The sequence below is a fragment of the Pollachius pollachius genome (genome assembly GCF_949987615.1).
Source record: "Pollachius pollachius genome assembly, chromosome: 1".
Classification (NCBI taxonomy): Eukaryota; Metazoa; Chordata; class Actinopteri; order Gadiformes; family Gadidae; genus Pollachius; species Pollachius pollachius.
Window position 1 is genome coordinate 49,139,576 of NC_136934.1, and position 15,554 is coordinate 49,155,129.

Here is a 15,554-nt window from a genome sequence, read left to right on the forward strand (position 1 = left end):
ACACATCAGCACTTCCAAGTTATCCACTAGGCCTGTTTAATTGAATAAAATGTCTCTGATCAAAGCATCCTGGACCTTAATTTCCTGCTTGCTGTTTATAAATGAAAAGCCTCATCCATGGGAATGTATTCCCTGTGTCTGAGAGTTCTTCTGCTAATAAAGAACTATTGCCAAATTAAACTGTAATACCCCCACTGGTGTATAAATGTTTCCATTATAAAAAAAAACGTTTTACCTACCCACCCATGCCTCTTCTTCTTGTAACCCTGTTTGTTGGATAAACAATATGCTATTAGTATTTTTGACAATATAAGCAGCTCCCTAATAATAATAAAAAAAATAGCCTATTGCCTATAGGCTACACATTAAAAAATGTAATTTTATTTGTATTTTTTATTTTAATATATATTTAAAAAGGAAAATTATTACGGAAGGAATTCACCATTTAATCCTCAAATAGTCGACCTCAGTGTTATCAAGAAGCACATTCTAACCAAACGCCTGCACGTTTCCCTCCACTGCCGCTGGCTCTCAGCTGTGTTCCAGTGTGTTGCTGCGGTGCGGACCTCCGACCACAGCGAGCGGTAATGGCAAAAACCCAACAGCGAATCCTTGTGCCGTTTCCGCTCAACAGAGGAACTCCTTTCGCAGATTCGCCAGAAATGTTCACCTATGTAATGAAAATCAAGTCTTCCGTCTTCATATAATCATGCATTTATCATCAAATTGAATAAAGGCTGTGTTTTGCATACGAATGCGATTTTACTTCAGAAAAAATGGAGGAACCCGAAGCAGGTAGGAAAGGGGACGAGCTCATTCAACTCGAATATGTTTGCGCGGTCTTCATGTTAGCGGGGTTCACGCCATAAACAAACGATGCTGACACCGTGGGGGCTGCATGCGCACTGCTCAGCTCAATGTCATCGTATGGTCGCCGGGTTGTTCTTGGTGACACACTTCCCTATCCCGTCCTGATGAATGGGTCGGCTCTATGTGTAAAGCCGTAATGGTTATTTAAATACACATCTTAACCTTTTAGGAGTTGCTACAACAGATGAGACCCAGTCATTGTTAATGGGCAATACCGTGAACCCCCGGAGAACATCCAACATGTCGTTGTCAATGTTTGAATATGTTGAACGTGGGTCGAACAAAAAACATTTAGGTCTCAGTAGTCACTTACTTGACAATCTGGCACATATTCCTTTCAACACAATTTAAGTATACATATTATAAATACTATTTATTAATATACTGTATTTTTGTTTATAATTATGATTGGCATCCAGTTAAATCGACCAAATATAATTTAGGCATAGATAAATACATATATATATATATATATATATATAACATGCCTATTTTAAGCGTCCGATATAGCAGATATGATTGGCATGGTAGTATCAGTCAATGGAATAATGTCGACAGTGTCGAGGTAGTCTGAGTATTGATCATGTGATATTGTTATATGATCCACCAGCCAAACTAGACCAGCTGACTGAATGTATTATTGGCCCTCGTGTCCATCTTCCACTCCTATCTGCAGTGAAAAGTCAAGGCTTGAACCAAAATGTCATCACAATATCAATATGATATCTTCACATTTGGTTCTCCGATTTCCTTGTATCATCCAATTTTCTCAGAGTCTGTTAATCCTTCTCTCTGGCCTTTCTCTCCAGGTTGTGTTATGTTTGTGTAACCTCTCCTCTCCTCTGGTCTCTCTCCAGATGGTTCTATGTTTTTGTAACCTCTTCTCTGGCCTCTCTCCAGATGGTTCTATGTTTGTGTAACCTCTCCTCTGGTCTCTCTCCAGATGGTTCTATGTTTTTGTAACCTCTTCTCTGGTCTCTCTCCAGATGGTTCTATGTTTGTGTAACCTCTTCTCTCCTCTGGTCTCTCTCCAGATGGTTCTGCTTGTGTAACCTCTCTTCTCCTCTGGTCTCTCTCTCCAGATGGTTCTATGTTTGTGTAACCTCTTCTCTCCTCTGGTGTCTCTCCAGATGGTTCTATGTTTGTGTAACCTCTCCTCCTGGTCTCTCTCCAGATGGTTCTGTTTGTGTAACCTCTTCTCTCCTCCGGTGTCTCTCCAGATGGTTCTGTTTATGTAACCTCTTCTCTCCTTCGGTCTCTCTCCAGATGGTTCTGTTTGTGTAACCTCTCCTCTGGTCTCTCTCCAGATGGTTCTGTTTGTGTAACCTCTCCTCTGGTGTCTCTCCAGACGGTTCTGTTTGTGTAACCTCTCCTCTGGTGTCTCTCCAGATGGTTCTATGTTTTTGTAACCTCTTCTCTGGTCTCTCTCTCCAGATGCTTCTATGTTTATGTAACCCCCTCTCCCTTACGGTCTCTCTCCCCAGATGGTTCTATGTTCATGTGCCGGCTGTGTAACCTCTTCTCTCCGAGCCGGGCTCAGCTGCTGGTTCACTGCTCCCAGCTCCATTCCCAGCACCAGCCTGCCGGTGACATCATCGTGTCGCTGCAGCCCCTCGCCGGCCCTGAGGTGGCTCAAGCCGGTCCTGAGGAGCCTCACGCCGGCCCTGAGGAGCCTCAGGCCGGCCCTGAGGTGGCTCAAGCCGGTCCTGAGGAGCCTCAGGCCAGCCCTGAGGTGGCTCAAGCCGGCCCTGAGGAGCCTCCAACTGGTTAGTAGGGATCTTAGAAAGGATCGAGTGGGAGGACAGTTCATACGCACACTGGATGGTTTTATATCGGTTGGTTTGGTTTATTTTTGTTCTTGTCAGTTCATCAAACCTTTAAATCTCCGCTCTTGATAAAACATGCAAAAAGATCATTTCTGAAAACACAATTTTAAAATCTTCATTCTATACCTGCTAGCATTATTGAGGTTTGATTTCAGCTTTGACTAATAATCTTGTAGTTAGTATTTGGAATTGTGCACAAAATGGAGCTAATAAAACTGTACCTCACCTTCTCCTTGTTACTTTAGCCAAGTTGCCTTCATCTCAGTTGTCTTATCTCGAGCAATTTACATTCATCTTATTCGCGACGCAAACTTAACTTTTCGCTCATTGTGCGTTTTTGAGTTCAATGATTGTGTTCACTGGGGCGCCCCCGGTAGCTCAACGGGTAGACCGCGTAGCAGTAAGGCCCAGTCCCGATCGCAGCGACCCGGGTTCGATCCCTGCCCGTGGTCCTTAGTTGCATTGGCTCCCCCTCTGTCTCCCCTACCTTCCTGTCTATCTCACTCTTCAATAAAACGGATAAAACCTTCCAAAATAAGATCTTTAATCTGTTGGGTTGGTCTACAGATAAACCTGCCAAGCGAAAGCGGGGACGACCCAAAGGCTCCACAAAGAAGAGCCTCTCGGAGAGCCCTGACCCCCTCCCGTCAGAGAACCAGTACGGGAGGGAACAGGAGGCCAGGGCGGGGGAAAAGGAGGGTCAAGGTCGGTCCAATGCAAGAGGGTTCACTACCGAAGGCCGTCTCCAGTATTTGTGTTATAGAATATTATAGTCTTGTAATTCACGATGACCTTACACTTTGAAAAGTACACATTTTATCAGCAACGGAAATAGGGAAAATTGAATCGGAGAATATGCTTTCTCCGTTTTTTTTAAATATATATGATTTACCTTCCTATATGGTTTCCATTTTCCCCTTTCTTTTGTGTAACACCCTTTCGTGTACCATCGGTGTGACGGTCGCAGGGGAGCGCCAAGGGACCACATCCAGCTTGGAGTGCAGCAAATGCAGTCGGTCGTTCAGCAACAGAAGGCAGATCCTCAAACACATCTGCCTGAAAGAAGACAAGGACGCAGACGAAGAGGATGGGGAGGAGGACAATGGGAATGGTGAGCGGGGTGGGGGTGAAAACTGCAAGAAGAACAACATGTTCTCCAGCAAAAGAGTTATCACCATGGAAAACTAATGCTACCCTACATGGTCATCTGTGTTTGTTTCGGTGACCCGTATGCACACAGTCGAATAGTTGATTACACTCACAAATACAGTGGGAATAAGTTATTTGAAACTACTTTCTAACTGCCAATACAAATATTTTGATCCCGGGAAAAGGCTATAATGCTAATTCAACGTTTTCGGAGAGCCGCACTGACAGGACAAAGTCAACAGGAGAGCCATTTTTACCGCAAAGTATCAAAACCTATAAATCCAGTCATACATAAGTATGCCTGCTTATTAATATGTCATCCCTGAAGCAGTGTTTCACACAGAATTTTGTGAAACTGGAGGGAACCCAGTCCTTAGGAAAATTTGGTACCTTTTAACCTAGAATGCATCAATCTGGTGCACTTTGAGAGGAAAATTAAGACTTGTGTGACTGTGTAATAATTTCTGGAATATTGTGGAGACACGGTCACATAACATGGAAGCTATTGAAGAATAAGTTATTACTTAATTAAAATATTTGTAAAAATTTAATGAATTAAATATTATCAATCAAAACGAGTGTGTACATAGAATACCCCCCTTCAATACATTTTTTTTACCATTCAATGAAATGCATCAATCTGGTGCAGCCACATTAGTTTTGTAACAGGTTTTATGTTATATATCTGCTTGTTTCAATTTTTCTTTAAATATCTGTATTTACTGCATGATCATATCACTGTATCTTTTTACTGCCATGCGAGCCACAATGAGTAACGCTGCTTTAGTAGATCGGGCCAAGATCCAGAGAACCAGTCGAAAAGGTCGGGCACAGTCCTATGCCAGAACCTTCACCCACCAAGAAGGTGTTCCCGCTGGCTGGAACAAAAAGTCTGTGATCAGCGTTGTTCTGACGGAACATGAAACCCTCGCAGGTCAGTCCAGGGAGAACTGGCCTCTGTTAAACAATGACAAGGGGTTCAACTGGGTCTTGATTTGATTATCTTGTCATGATAAAGTTGTGCTTCTGCAGATGCTACGAAGATGGTACAGGTAGAGTCTACTACAGCAGAGGCAGATTCTTCGGCCGCCAACTCTCAGGTCAGTCTGCACTTTAAAGGGAAGACAAATCAAAGGAATTGTGTGATTCGTTGACACATTGGTTGTTGACACAAGACAAATTGACAAGCTGGCTGCAAGTTGTCATGGAGGTGCTTCAAATGATGTTTTATCACAAATTTCAAGAGATGTCTAACTTAAAGCCTTTAGAAAGAATAGATATTAAAGTTATTTTACCAAGGTTAATCATCAGATACATTTGCTTGTTTCTAGTCTGTATCTTCTCAAATAAAGTATTAATTTCTTATTTAGATGGTTATTTTCTGCAGTGTGTTCCAAAAATAATGATTTATAGGGCAGCACAGCTTTCTGGAAGTATTATGATTTGATTATTAGAGGTATCTAATGCACCTTAACTTAGTAGTACTGTGTACTAGTATCCACCCCAGGACACAGGCTGTGTTAACAGTATGTTTCTATTGTAATGTTCCAGCATGGTGGGAAGCCTGAGGGAAACGAAGCCCCCAGCGCCGCTGCAGCCGAACCAGATAACCCAGAGTCCCAACCCACCGAGACAAGGTCATTTACCTCTACAAGTCACACACTCCCCTGTCTCAATCCCCTGTCTTAACTCTTCACCCTTCCAAAAAACGCAAATATATTTAGAATGAGTCTCAAACTCAAATTTGTCAAGTTGTTATTTTGTTTTTTTTATCTTAGCACGGACCTTGACCCTGCTTCCAACGCAGCCTACAGCCAAGGCTTTCAGGAATACTCCATTAAGCAAGTTAGTACCAGGTACTACAAGATCCCCAACTCACCACACACATTGCTTTCACCCATTTGTTAGATCCAATATTGCATGCTCTGAAGCATTTGAATTGGGTTGTAGAGCAATATCCAACTCCTATTGGGTTATTTATCATTAAAAAAATTGTAATACAGTCATTATTATTTGATGAAGTGGTGTGTATTTTTGTGAAGTTAGGCATTGACCAATCGGACCACAAAACATGACGCTACCACTAATGCAGTGTTGTATGATGTATTCCCCCCCCTCTCCTCCAAGTCTTGTTGAAAGCCAGCTGAAGATCTTCACCTGTGAGTTCTGCAATAAGATCTTTAAGTTCAGGCACTCTCTGGTGGCCCATCTCCGGACACACACCCAGGAGAAACCCTTCCAGTGTCCGCACTGCAGCTACGCCTCAGCTATCAAAGGTAACACCGCCCCATCCTGCCCTTACTCTACTCTATACAGCTGCATCCGCTGTATGAAATAACAACCAAATGGCTCTTATAAAGACAGGAAAACTATTTCCACCATGTGTAACGTCACCACTGGAAAATCGTTATTATTAATATTACCATTATTGATAAAAATTGTATTTCCCTTAAGATATCATTGACAAAATGAACTAGGATCTATAAATGTGATTTACAGTAGCTGTTCTTTTTTTTGTGCTCAAGCCAACTTGAACGTCCACCTGCGGAAACACACCGGGGAGAAGTTCAGCTGCCCTCACTGTCCGTTCATCTCGCTCAGTCCTGGCCACTTAAAGGTGACATTCTATACATTATTTCATACATTCTTTTTTATTGGATGACAATGTTTACACGTGAAGCACTTTGAGTCTGCCTTGTGTATGAAAAGTGCTTTATAAATAAAGTTGCCTTGCCTTGCCTGTATGCTGTATGTATCTGCCTTCATAGTTAATGGCCAGGGAAAGCTGAGCATCATCAGCATAAGATGATGAAACAGGAAGCTTAGCAGTACTGACCTGGTCCATCCTCGGATAGGACACCATAGGGTGCTGGTGGAGGTGTTGGAGGGCCACTAGGGGGCGCTCATTCCTCAGGCCTATGTTATATCCCAGATCTCCCAGGACAAAGACCTGGGGCATAGGGGATATTCCATAAGAACGCTAAAGATCCCATGGCACGCATTGCAAGAGAAGGGGAGAGGGGGGGCAAATTCCCAACCTGGGGCCCCTAATCATCCCCTAGTCTCTTATGGGATAGTTTGATGCCTTACCTCTCCACTGGTAGGGCGTGAGGTCTTCCATCCCACACTCTCACCCTGGACAGCTCTTTGAGTGTCTTGGAACTGCGCCATATCGATGCGATCGATCACCAGGCCGCACAATGACTTACAGCAGTGGATCTCAGTTTCAGTGGTCTCTGGGTTTGACCGCTGCGGCCCTCTCCCTCTCTCCGGGCCCCAGGTCCACGTGGAGCGGGTCCACCTGAAGGTGAAGCAGCACTGTGAGTTCTGTCAGAAGAAGTACTCTGACGTGAAGAACCTACTGAGGCACATGGAGCAGAGGCACAACATGAAGGAGCCGGCCATACTGCAGAGCTTCCAGCAGCTCAGGTGGAGCCCTGTGGTCTCGTTTACTACTAGTTTACGTTCAATTAAATCCATTTGTAAGTGTTGATGTGCATGTTGGATTTATAACATTAACTAACTACACGTAATTTGAGAATTATGTTTTTGGGTCATTTTAGTAAGTAGTTTAGTGTGTATTAAGTTAAAATGCTACCTTTTATGTTAGTTTAATTTAAATGTAATTGAATGTAATGAATCTGAACTTTAGAGGTGATTTATCAAAAAGTAAATCGTAATTGTTAGACGAGGGAATGTTGTTAATCAATGAAGATATGTAGTTTGCGTTCATCAAGTAATTAAATGTAATTAATGTCAAATTTAGAGGTAATTTATTAAAAAGTCCATCATAACTCGTAGACCAGGGGACGTTGTTAATCAATGAAGAGACGTAGTTTGCGTTCATCAAGTAATTAAACGTAATTAATGTCAAGTTTAGAGGTAATTTATCAAGAAGTCCATCATAACTCGTAGACCAGGGGACGTTGTTAATCAATGAAGGGACGTAGTTTGCGTTCATCGTTAAATGACCCACACGTGCTCCGATCGCCCCGCAGGCTGAAGACGCGGCAGGGCCAGAGGCAGCTCCTCTACCACTGCCCCACCTGCAACCGCCGCTTCAAGAACCAGCTGCAGCGGGAGCGCCACCTGCTGGTGCACGGGCCCCAGCGGCCCTTCGGCTGCCTGCTCTGCGACTACGCCGCCACCAAGATGGCGGCCCTGGGCGCCCACGTGCGGAAGCACCTGTTCCTCTACGTGTGCGGCCGCTGCGGCGTGACGTGCATGAGCTCCCAGCGGCTCAGGGCCCACCTGAAGGAGCGGCACCCGGACGCCGAGCCCGAGCAGGCCTTCGTCGACTGCATCAACGGCAGCTACTGCCTGATGCAGCCGGGGGACGACGCCTGGAGGGAGGGCCCGGACGCGGGGGCCGGAGGGGGCCCCCGGGGAGGGGAGGCGGGGGGAGACCGACCTGTGGGGGACGGGGGGACGCCGGCCAGGAAGGACGAGGGGGAGGTCAGGGTGGAGCCGATGGGGGAGGAAGAAGGCGGGGGCGACCCTCGGAGCGGGGGTGCGGAAGCAGGGGGAGATGGAGGGAGGGGGCGGAACGGAGAGGTGGTGATCGCTGAGGGGAAGAGTTTGCCGTCGGATTGCAAAGAGGCAGCCGGCCAGAAGGTGTCAGTAGAGGACCCAGCTGAAGAGGACACCGATGTAGGGGACATCCCTGTAGAGGACATCGCCACGGAGAACGTTACTGTAGAGGACATCGCTACGGAGAACCCTACTGTAGAGGACATCGCTACGGAGAACGTTACTGTAGAGGACATCGCCACGGAGAACGTTACTGTAGAGGACACCGCTACGGAGAACGTTACTGTAGAGGACATCGCCACGGAGAACGTTACTGTAGAGGACATCGCTACGGAGAACGTTACTGTAGAGGACATCGCCACGGAGAACGTTACTGTAGAGGACATCGCTACGGAGAACGTTACTGTAGAGAACATCGCTGCAGAGGACGTAACTGTAGAGGACATCGCTGCAGAGGACGTTACTGTAGAGGACATCGCTACGGAGAACGTTACTGTAGAGAACATCGCTGCAGAGGGCGTGGATGAGAAGCTTCCAGGTGGCTCAGCCCCAAAGGAGGGGGTGGATGGGGGCTCCTCTCTGCCTGGTGCTGAAGAAACCCCCGGACTCGCATCCGACAGCGGAACTGCACCTGAAGACCCGAAGACCCAACCAGACGGGGCTGACGAAAACCCAGGCTCGACATTCATCGAAACCGATGAGAGTGCGGCCGTCGGATCATCTGGTCATCCTGTCCCACCCTCGGCCCGACAGGCACAGACGCCCGCATCTACAGACACGCCTGATTCGGAAAGCAGCCCCAAAGATCTGTCCCCTGAGGAGTCACACAACGCCGGAGTAAAAGATGGCTCTGAATCTCCTTCGGAAACGGTCAGTAGATCGATGCCATTTGCGATTGTTGTTGTCGTGGCTGAAATCAGTGTCAGTATTTATTGAGCCACGTTCAGTTCACTTCTCTTTGTCAAGTGAGCCCAATGTCCCACATTGTACGGGTAGCAGTAGTGTCCAAAAACATTCTGTTGCCTTGGGTTTGATCGGGGATAGGCAGGTTGTCGGCGTTTAAACACACGTTTTATAATGTTGTACAAGTTCTTCTTCTCTTTTTGTGTTCTTTGATTGCATGCATCATGAATTCCATGATATTGATGATCTTCCAATAGGAGCCCAAGGCCCAAGAGCAGAACGCCTTCCAGAAGGTTGTGGCGTCCCTCAACAAGACCCAGCTCAACATGGAGTTGTTCCAGCGTCTCCGCAAGATATACGGAGACCTGGAGTGTCAGTACTGTGGTGAGTACAGTCCCGTTTCTTCTCTTCCGTCATCTTCTACTGTAGCCTTTCTTTAAATGGGTAAGCATAAGCCAAAGTCACTCTTTTCATTGGAAAGGGTTCTGTTTGGGTCTCACAAAGTGTTGGTTAACATATTTTTTTAATGCAACAATTCATAAAGTTGTCAGACTAGGGGATATTCTCTATGTAATTAAAGAAGTCTGCTCCTTCTGGCTAAAAATACTTTCACAGATTTGTGGTTTTCTATTGGCTGCGCGCCCTGGCTCCAGCGGGTGTGCCGTGCGTTCTGTCGGTCGAGGAAGCTGCAGAGCCATTTCCAATAAAGGAGATCTCAGAGTTTAGCTACAGATGAACTTGAACTACGACCTCTGAGCTGTTGAGATACACTTCCACCAATCTCTGTTGCGTCCGTCCGTCTGTCCGCAGGAAAGCTCTTCTGGTACCAGGTGCACTATAACCTCCACGTGCGCACGCACACCAAGGAGCACGTGCACTACTGCAGCCAGTGCGACTACTCGTCCATCACCAAGAGCTGCTTGAAACGCCACGTGGTGCAGAAGCATAGCGGCCTGCTGCTCGCCTGCCCCAGCCCCGGCTGCAAATACAGCTCCCCTGACAAGTACAAACTGCAGTCCCACCTGAGGACGCACCAGGAACAGGTAACGCCCCCCCGCACCAGGTTATAGCCACTAGCCCTAAACCCTTAACCTGACCACCACCCAATACGCAGGACACACCAGGAACTCTTTGTTAGCTTGCTTGTATCAAAAGAGTTCAAATGGGTCATTTGTGTTGCGCTGTGAAAATACAAACAGAGAATTGATGGTGTTAATGGTGTGCTTGCAAAAGGAGGATGTTAAAATGTTCCTTTTCATGGGTGAGTAGAAAATGTAACACCGACTATTGCTTCCAGGTGAAGGCCTGTCCTGTTTGCGACCAGAACTTCCCAGAGTACAGACTGATGCACCACATCCGAAACACGCATCCTGGTGAGAGAAGACAAGTCATGCCGACACCACAACAGCTGCCAGAGGAGCAGATCCTGTCAATGTGGTCGAAATAATGACTGCCGTTTCTTTTTTACTCTTGCATCCTTATGTTACGAGGAAATTTAGCGCATTTTATTCACATGGTAGGACCGTGGGAAGGCACTATGTCCTCTTGACACAGGAAGCAGCTCTTGTAGAAGCAGGGAAGTAAACTGCAATAGACTAATTATGGGGTGTGTGTGTGTGTGCGTGTGCATCAGACACCGTACCCCAGCAGGGCACTGGGTTGATGGTGAAGCGGGCTGAGAAGTGTCCTTACTGTGACTCCTACTTCCTCAAGAACAGCAGTGACCTCCAGCAACACATCTGGGCCCACGAAGGTGACTACACACACAGACACAAACACACACATACACAGGAAGGTGACCACACACACACAAAGAGAAAATGACCATCAACACACCACACAAGCATAAGCACCTTCCGTCCCATGGTTTGAACCTTACTCAATATTTCACAGTTTGACCAGCAGAATTTGCAGGTCAAACTATGATTGACGGCCCGGTCTTCACCCGGTACCTCCAGCGAGTCCCTTTTTCTCCTATGAACACACACACACACACACACACACCTCACCCCAGCGCTCTCGTTCCCGGGTGCGTGTAGGCCTGAAGCCCTTCCACTGCACGGTGTGCGAGTACGCCAGCCGCAGTAAGAGCAACCTGAAGGCCCACATGAACCGCCACAGCAGCGAGAGGAGCCACCTCTGTGACCTGTGTGGCAAGAAGTTCAAGTCCAAGGTGACGTTGAGGAGCCACCGGCTCAGCCACAGCGCAGAGGGTAAGTCGGCTGGGGGGGGGGGTTGTTATACGAACGCGCTTGTCTTATGTTTTTGGATTGATTGGTTACATTTATTTCAGGCATATCAATAAAAACCTAACAAATCGGAAAATACAAAAACGAAATGAAAAGCGTGAAAAATCAATGAGTAAAAACAACATGTTCAAATTGTTTCATAAATAAGGAAAGTAAAATTAAAATTTGTTACATGTATTCCGTTGGTATGCCTGAAAAGGAGTAGGAAGAAGTATAAAACTTATTCAATCCTATCCCTTCACCACAGCTCAATAATTAATATTTATTAAATGAACTTCCTGTGCTCCTTATGTTTGATTTATATAGCACTTTTCCAAGTACTAAGACACCTTACATAATGACAATAGCAATACAGGAGTAGAAACCAACACACAAGCAAAACATCTATAAAAAGTCACAAAACATTCAAAGTATATAAATAAGTTTGTGGATAATGAAGCATTTTCGATATTACACCACATGTATATCTCATTGCAGTATTGGCTAATTATCTGAAATGGTCCTCATTTTATGACGGCGTCTCTCTCTTTCTGTTGTGTGAGCAGGGAAGCGCTTCCATTGTTCAGAATGTGACTATACGTCCGTGTCCAAACCTGCCCTGCTCAGACACATGGAGCAGCATGCTGGATTTAAGGTACACACACACACACACACACACACACACACACACACACACACACACACACACACACACACACACACACACACACACACACACACACACACACACACACACACACACCTTTCTTATATTCACACAAACAGGTTTACTCAGATGCACCTCTAACGACTTTGGGGATTCTAATGTTTGCTGCATGTTCAGCGGAGTGTTTTTTTTTTCTCCATTTAAAAATTAAATAGTTTAAATATATATATAAAAATATATATACATATGAAAAAAAAAAGGAGTTTATTTCATCGTCTAAAACGTCCTTTTAATAGAAAACCGAACCCTTAAACAACTTATTGTAGATTAGTAGCACGGGACAAGCTCCAACACAGGGTCTAACCTTTAACTCCTGTAACCCTGTCGTGGTGCCCCAGCCGTTCCGCTGCGCCCACTGCCCGTATTCCTGTAACATCGCCGGGCCTCTGAAGAGACACTACAGCCGCAAGCACCCCGACCAGGAGTACCACAACGCAGGCCCCGGCCTCCCCAACGCAGACACCCTGGAGCTCCAAGGTACCCCCTCCATACCTGTGGTGTGTTCAGTGAAAACAGGCGTGATCAGGCCCCTTCTGAATCACTACTGTTGACTGAAGAACCAAGGCTTGTATATATATATATATATATATATATATATATGTATATATATATATATGTATATATATATATATATATATATATATATACACACCTTTTATTGCTTTTTTGAGTTGATTGTACTTGGAACAAGTGTTTGAATACTGTGTGTGTGTGTGTGTGTGTGTGTGTGCACCTCGTGTGCTTAGGTGGGATAAAGTGTTTGTGTACCTCAGGTTTTTAGGTTGTATAAAGTGTTTGTGTGTACCTTGTGTGTTAAGTTAGTGTAGTGTGGATACCTTTGGTATACAGAGTGTGTGTGTACCTTGTGTGTTTAGGTGGTGTAAAGCGTGTGTACCTTGTGTGTTTAGGTGGTATAAAGTGCCCCGTCTGCGAGTTTGTCTACGGCACCAAGTGGGAGCTGAACCGCCACCTGAAGAACAAACACAACCTCAAACTGATGGAGGGGCCCGGGTCCTGGGAGGTACACACACACACACACACACACACACACACACACACACACACACACACACACACACACACACACACACACACACACACACACACACACACACACACACACACACACACACACACACACACACAGGTAGATTTGGTTACTAGGTTAAACATTGCAGCTATTGCGATAGTTACCAGATTTTAACACTGAGCCTCAACATGTTGCAGTGTGATGCTAACAATACAAGTCTTCCTACAGCTGCTGTTCTCCTGTCAAACAACCTGACAATGCACGGTGTAAACATACGTTTATGATGTCACTAAGTCAGAGGGAGTCAATATTCCGACGGCAGTCCACCGGACCTTGTCTCATGACTTCAGTGGTGGGTTATCGTGTGCGTGCGCGTGTGCAAACGTGTGTGTGTGTGTGTTGCTACGCGTAGGTGATGGAGACGGTGGAGGAGCAGTACGTGTCTGTCGGCGAGGAGGAACAGCAGACGGAGACGGTGGTGACAGCAGCCCTGCCAGGGGACGCCGAGGGTAAACAACACGAGACTTTAGCCGTCCGTATCAACGCAGGCTTTGGTTTTTCTATTCATAGCAGAAAATTCCTTGACTTAAGCTAAATACCTGAATATTCAAGGCTATTGTTGATAGTGTTGCCACATCATTCATGTGTTTGATTGGCCCCCCAGACAGACCAAAAGGGCTTTGAATTTACGTCTGGAAAAGAACTGTAGCTATTAGTTGCTGGGACCTGTTCTTGATGGAATATATCTATATCTATCTATCAATAGAGTTTAACTGGTTTTTGTTCCATCTCCCTTTTCATCATTATTAGGTGCATTCTTTCAATTTTCTTTCAATTATCTGTGTGTGGCTCTCCTTTCACTCGTCAGCTAGACTTGCATCTTGTTATCATTGTTTTGGGGTTGACCAGTGTTGTAGTACAGTGTGCCGAAGTGATGCTTGCGTTGTTTGTGTTTGCAGGCCAGGTGAACATCCTCCAGCAGATCATCGAGCTCAGTTCAGAGAATCACAATGCAGTGGCTTCTGTGGTTACCATGGCGCCAGGCACCTTGACGGTGGTAGAGCAGGTAATGCATCACTGCTTTACTATTATGGGATGAATTGAATTTTTAATCCAATTTAGAATTGCAAAAAAATCTCAACAGAAATGAACTGAAAATGTTTGGGTCGGAATACCTGTATCTACACACAGAATATTTCATACGTTCATTAGAATAATGGAGATATAAAACAGATCTATATTCACATTTCTTTGGGTGTATACCTCTTCCTGTCCTTAAGCCATTCTAAGATGCGCTGAGATAGTCATATGGCTGTTTCGTGCCAAACCCCTTTTGAAAAGCCTTACATTTAGACGAAACACAGCTGTGATTTTTTGACTCATGAATTATATTATTGTATCCTTTATTTAACCAGGTTAGTCTCATTGAGATTAAAATGTATTTTACAAGAGAGACCGGCAAGGACGGACAGCAGTACACCGTTACAACATAAAACACAAGACAAAATACAAGTACACTTAGTGCAATTGTGAAAAATACATTAAGATCATCGACTAAAACATTAGCATTTCCCAATGGAGTCCAACGGTCAAACTCTTGAATGACTGAATGACCTCTACACGATCGTGAGTACCTGAGCGTCCTGGTTGCAGGTGGCGGAGGAGCCGGAGGGCCGAGGGCCCATGGGCCAGCTGATGCTGGAGGGGGAGGCGGACCCCAACAGCAGCCAGCTGATGGTGGTGGAGGAGACGGAGGGGCTGGACGCGCTGACGGTCTTCACCTCCCAGGGGGATAGCACCCACCACTACATCGTCTACGTGCAGGAGCAGACAGTGGAGATCGATTAGTGCCCTATGCGTACCGGGAGAGCGCCCAGCGATGGAAGCACTGGTGCTGTTGGGCTGCAATCTAATGCCGGCTCCTTCTATTTAAAATTCAACTATGGACTTATCGATTTTGTTGATATGGTGGGGGGGGAATGTTTACAATATAACATTGTTGTCATAAACGCAGAGTCAAATAACTTGTATGAAATCATGTTGAATGTCATGTATTTATCAACATGGGATATATATTTTTTAATAAAAACCACATTCAGAAATGTATGCTGCAGCTGCACATAAATACTTCATGAAGTTAGGGGTCAAATACTTTGCATGTTTCAACATTTTTATGTTGAATATATATTGTTCCAACAAAAATCTGATTAGTCGACAAAATATATATTTTTTTCGAGCCATCTGATTGTTTGAAAAAAAATATATAGATCGAGTGATCTCATTGGCTAGAA

General features: G+C 45.3%; 1 protein-coding gene across 1 annotated transcript; it reads left to right on the plus strand.

Moving 5' to 3' along the window:
* Window positions 1–672: 672 nt before the first annotated feature.
* Window positions 673–15,347, plus strand: zfat (zinc finger and AT hook domain containing). The gene is made up of 23 exons (XM_079735739.1): window positions 673–795; window positions 2,355–2,636; window positions 3,264–3,401; window positions 3,664–3,807; window positions 4,633–4,779; window positions 4,878–4,945; window positions 5,397–5,482; window positions 5,624–5,701; window positions 5,973–6,121; window positions 6,371–6,462; window positions 7,126–7,274; window positions 7,844–9,245; window positions 9,536–9,662; window positions 10,089–10,321; window positions 10,576–10,651; window positions 10,912–11,031; window positions 11,318–11,491; window positions 12,073–12,161; window positions 12,572–12,710; window positions 13,142–13,254; window positions 13,676–13,772; window positions 14,223–14,329; window positions 14,917–15,347. The coding sequence occupies exons 1-23, from the start codon at window positions 777–779 to the stop codon at window positions 15,109–15,111; spliced, it is 4,224 nt and encodes a 1,407-aa protein (XP_079591865.1). The 5' UTR covers window positions 673–776; the 3' UTR covers window positions 15,112–15,347.
* The last annotated feature ends 207 nt before the right edge of the window (window positions 15,348–15,554 follow it).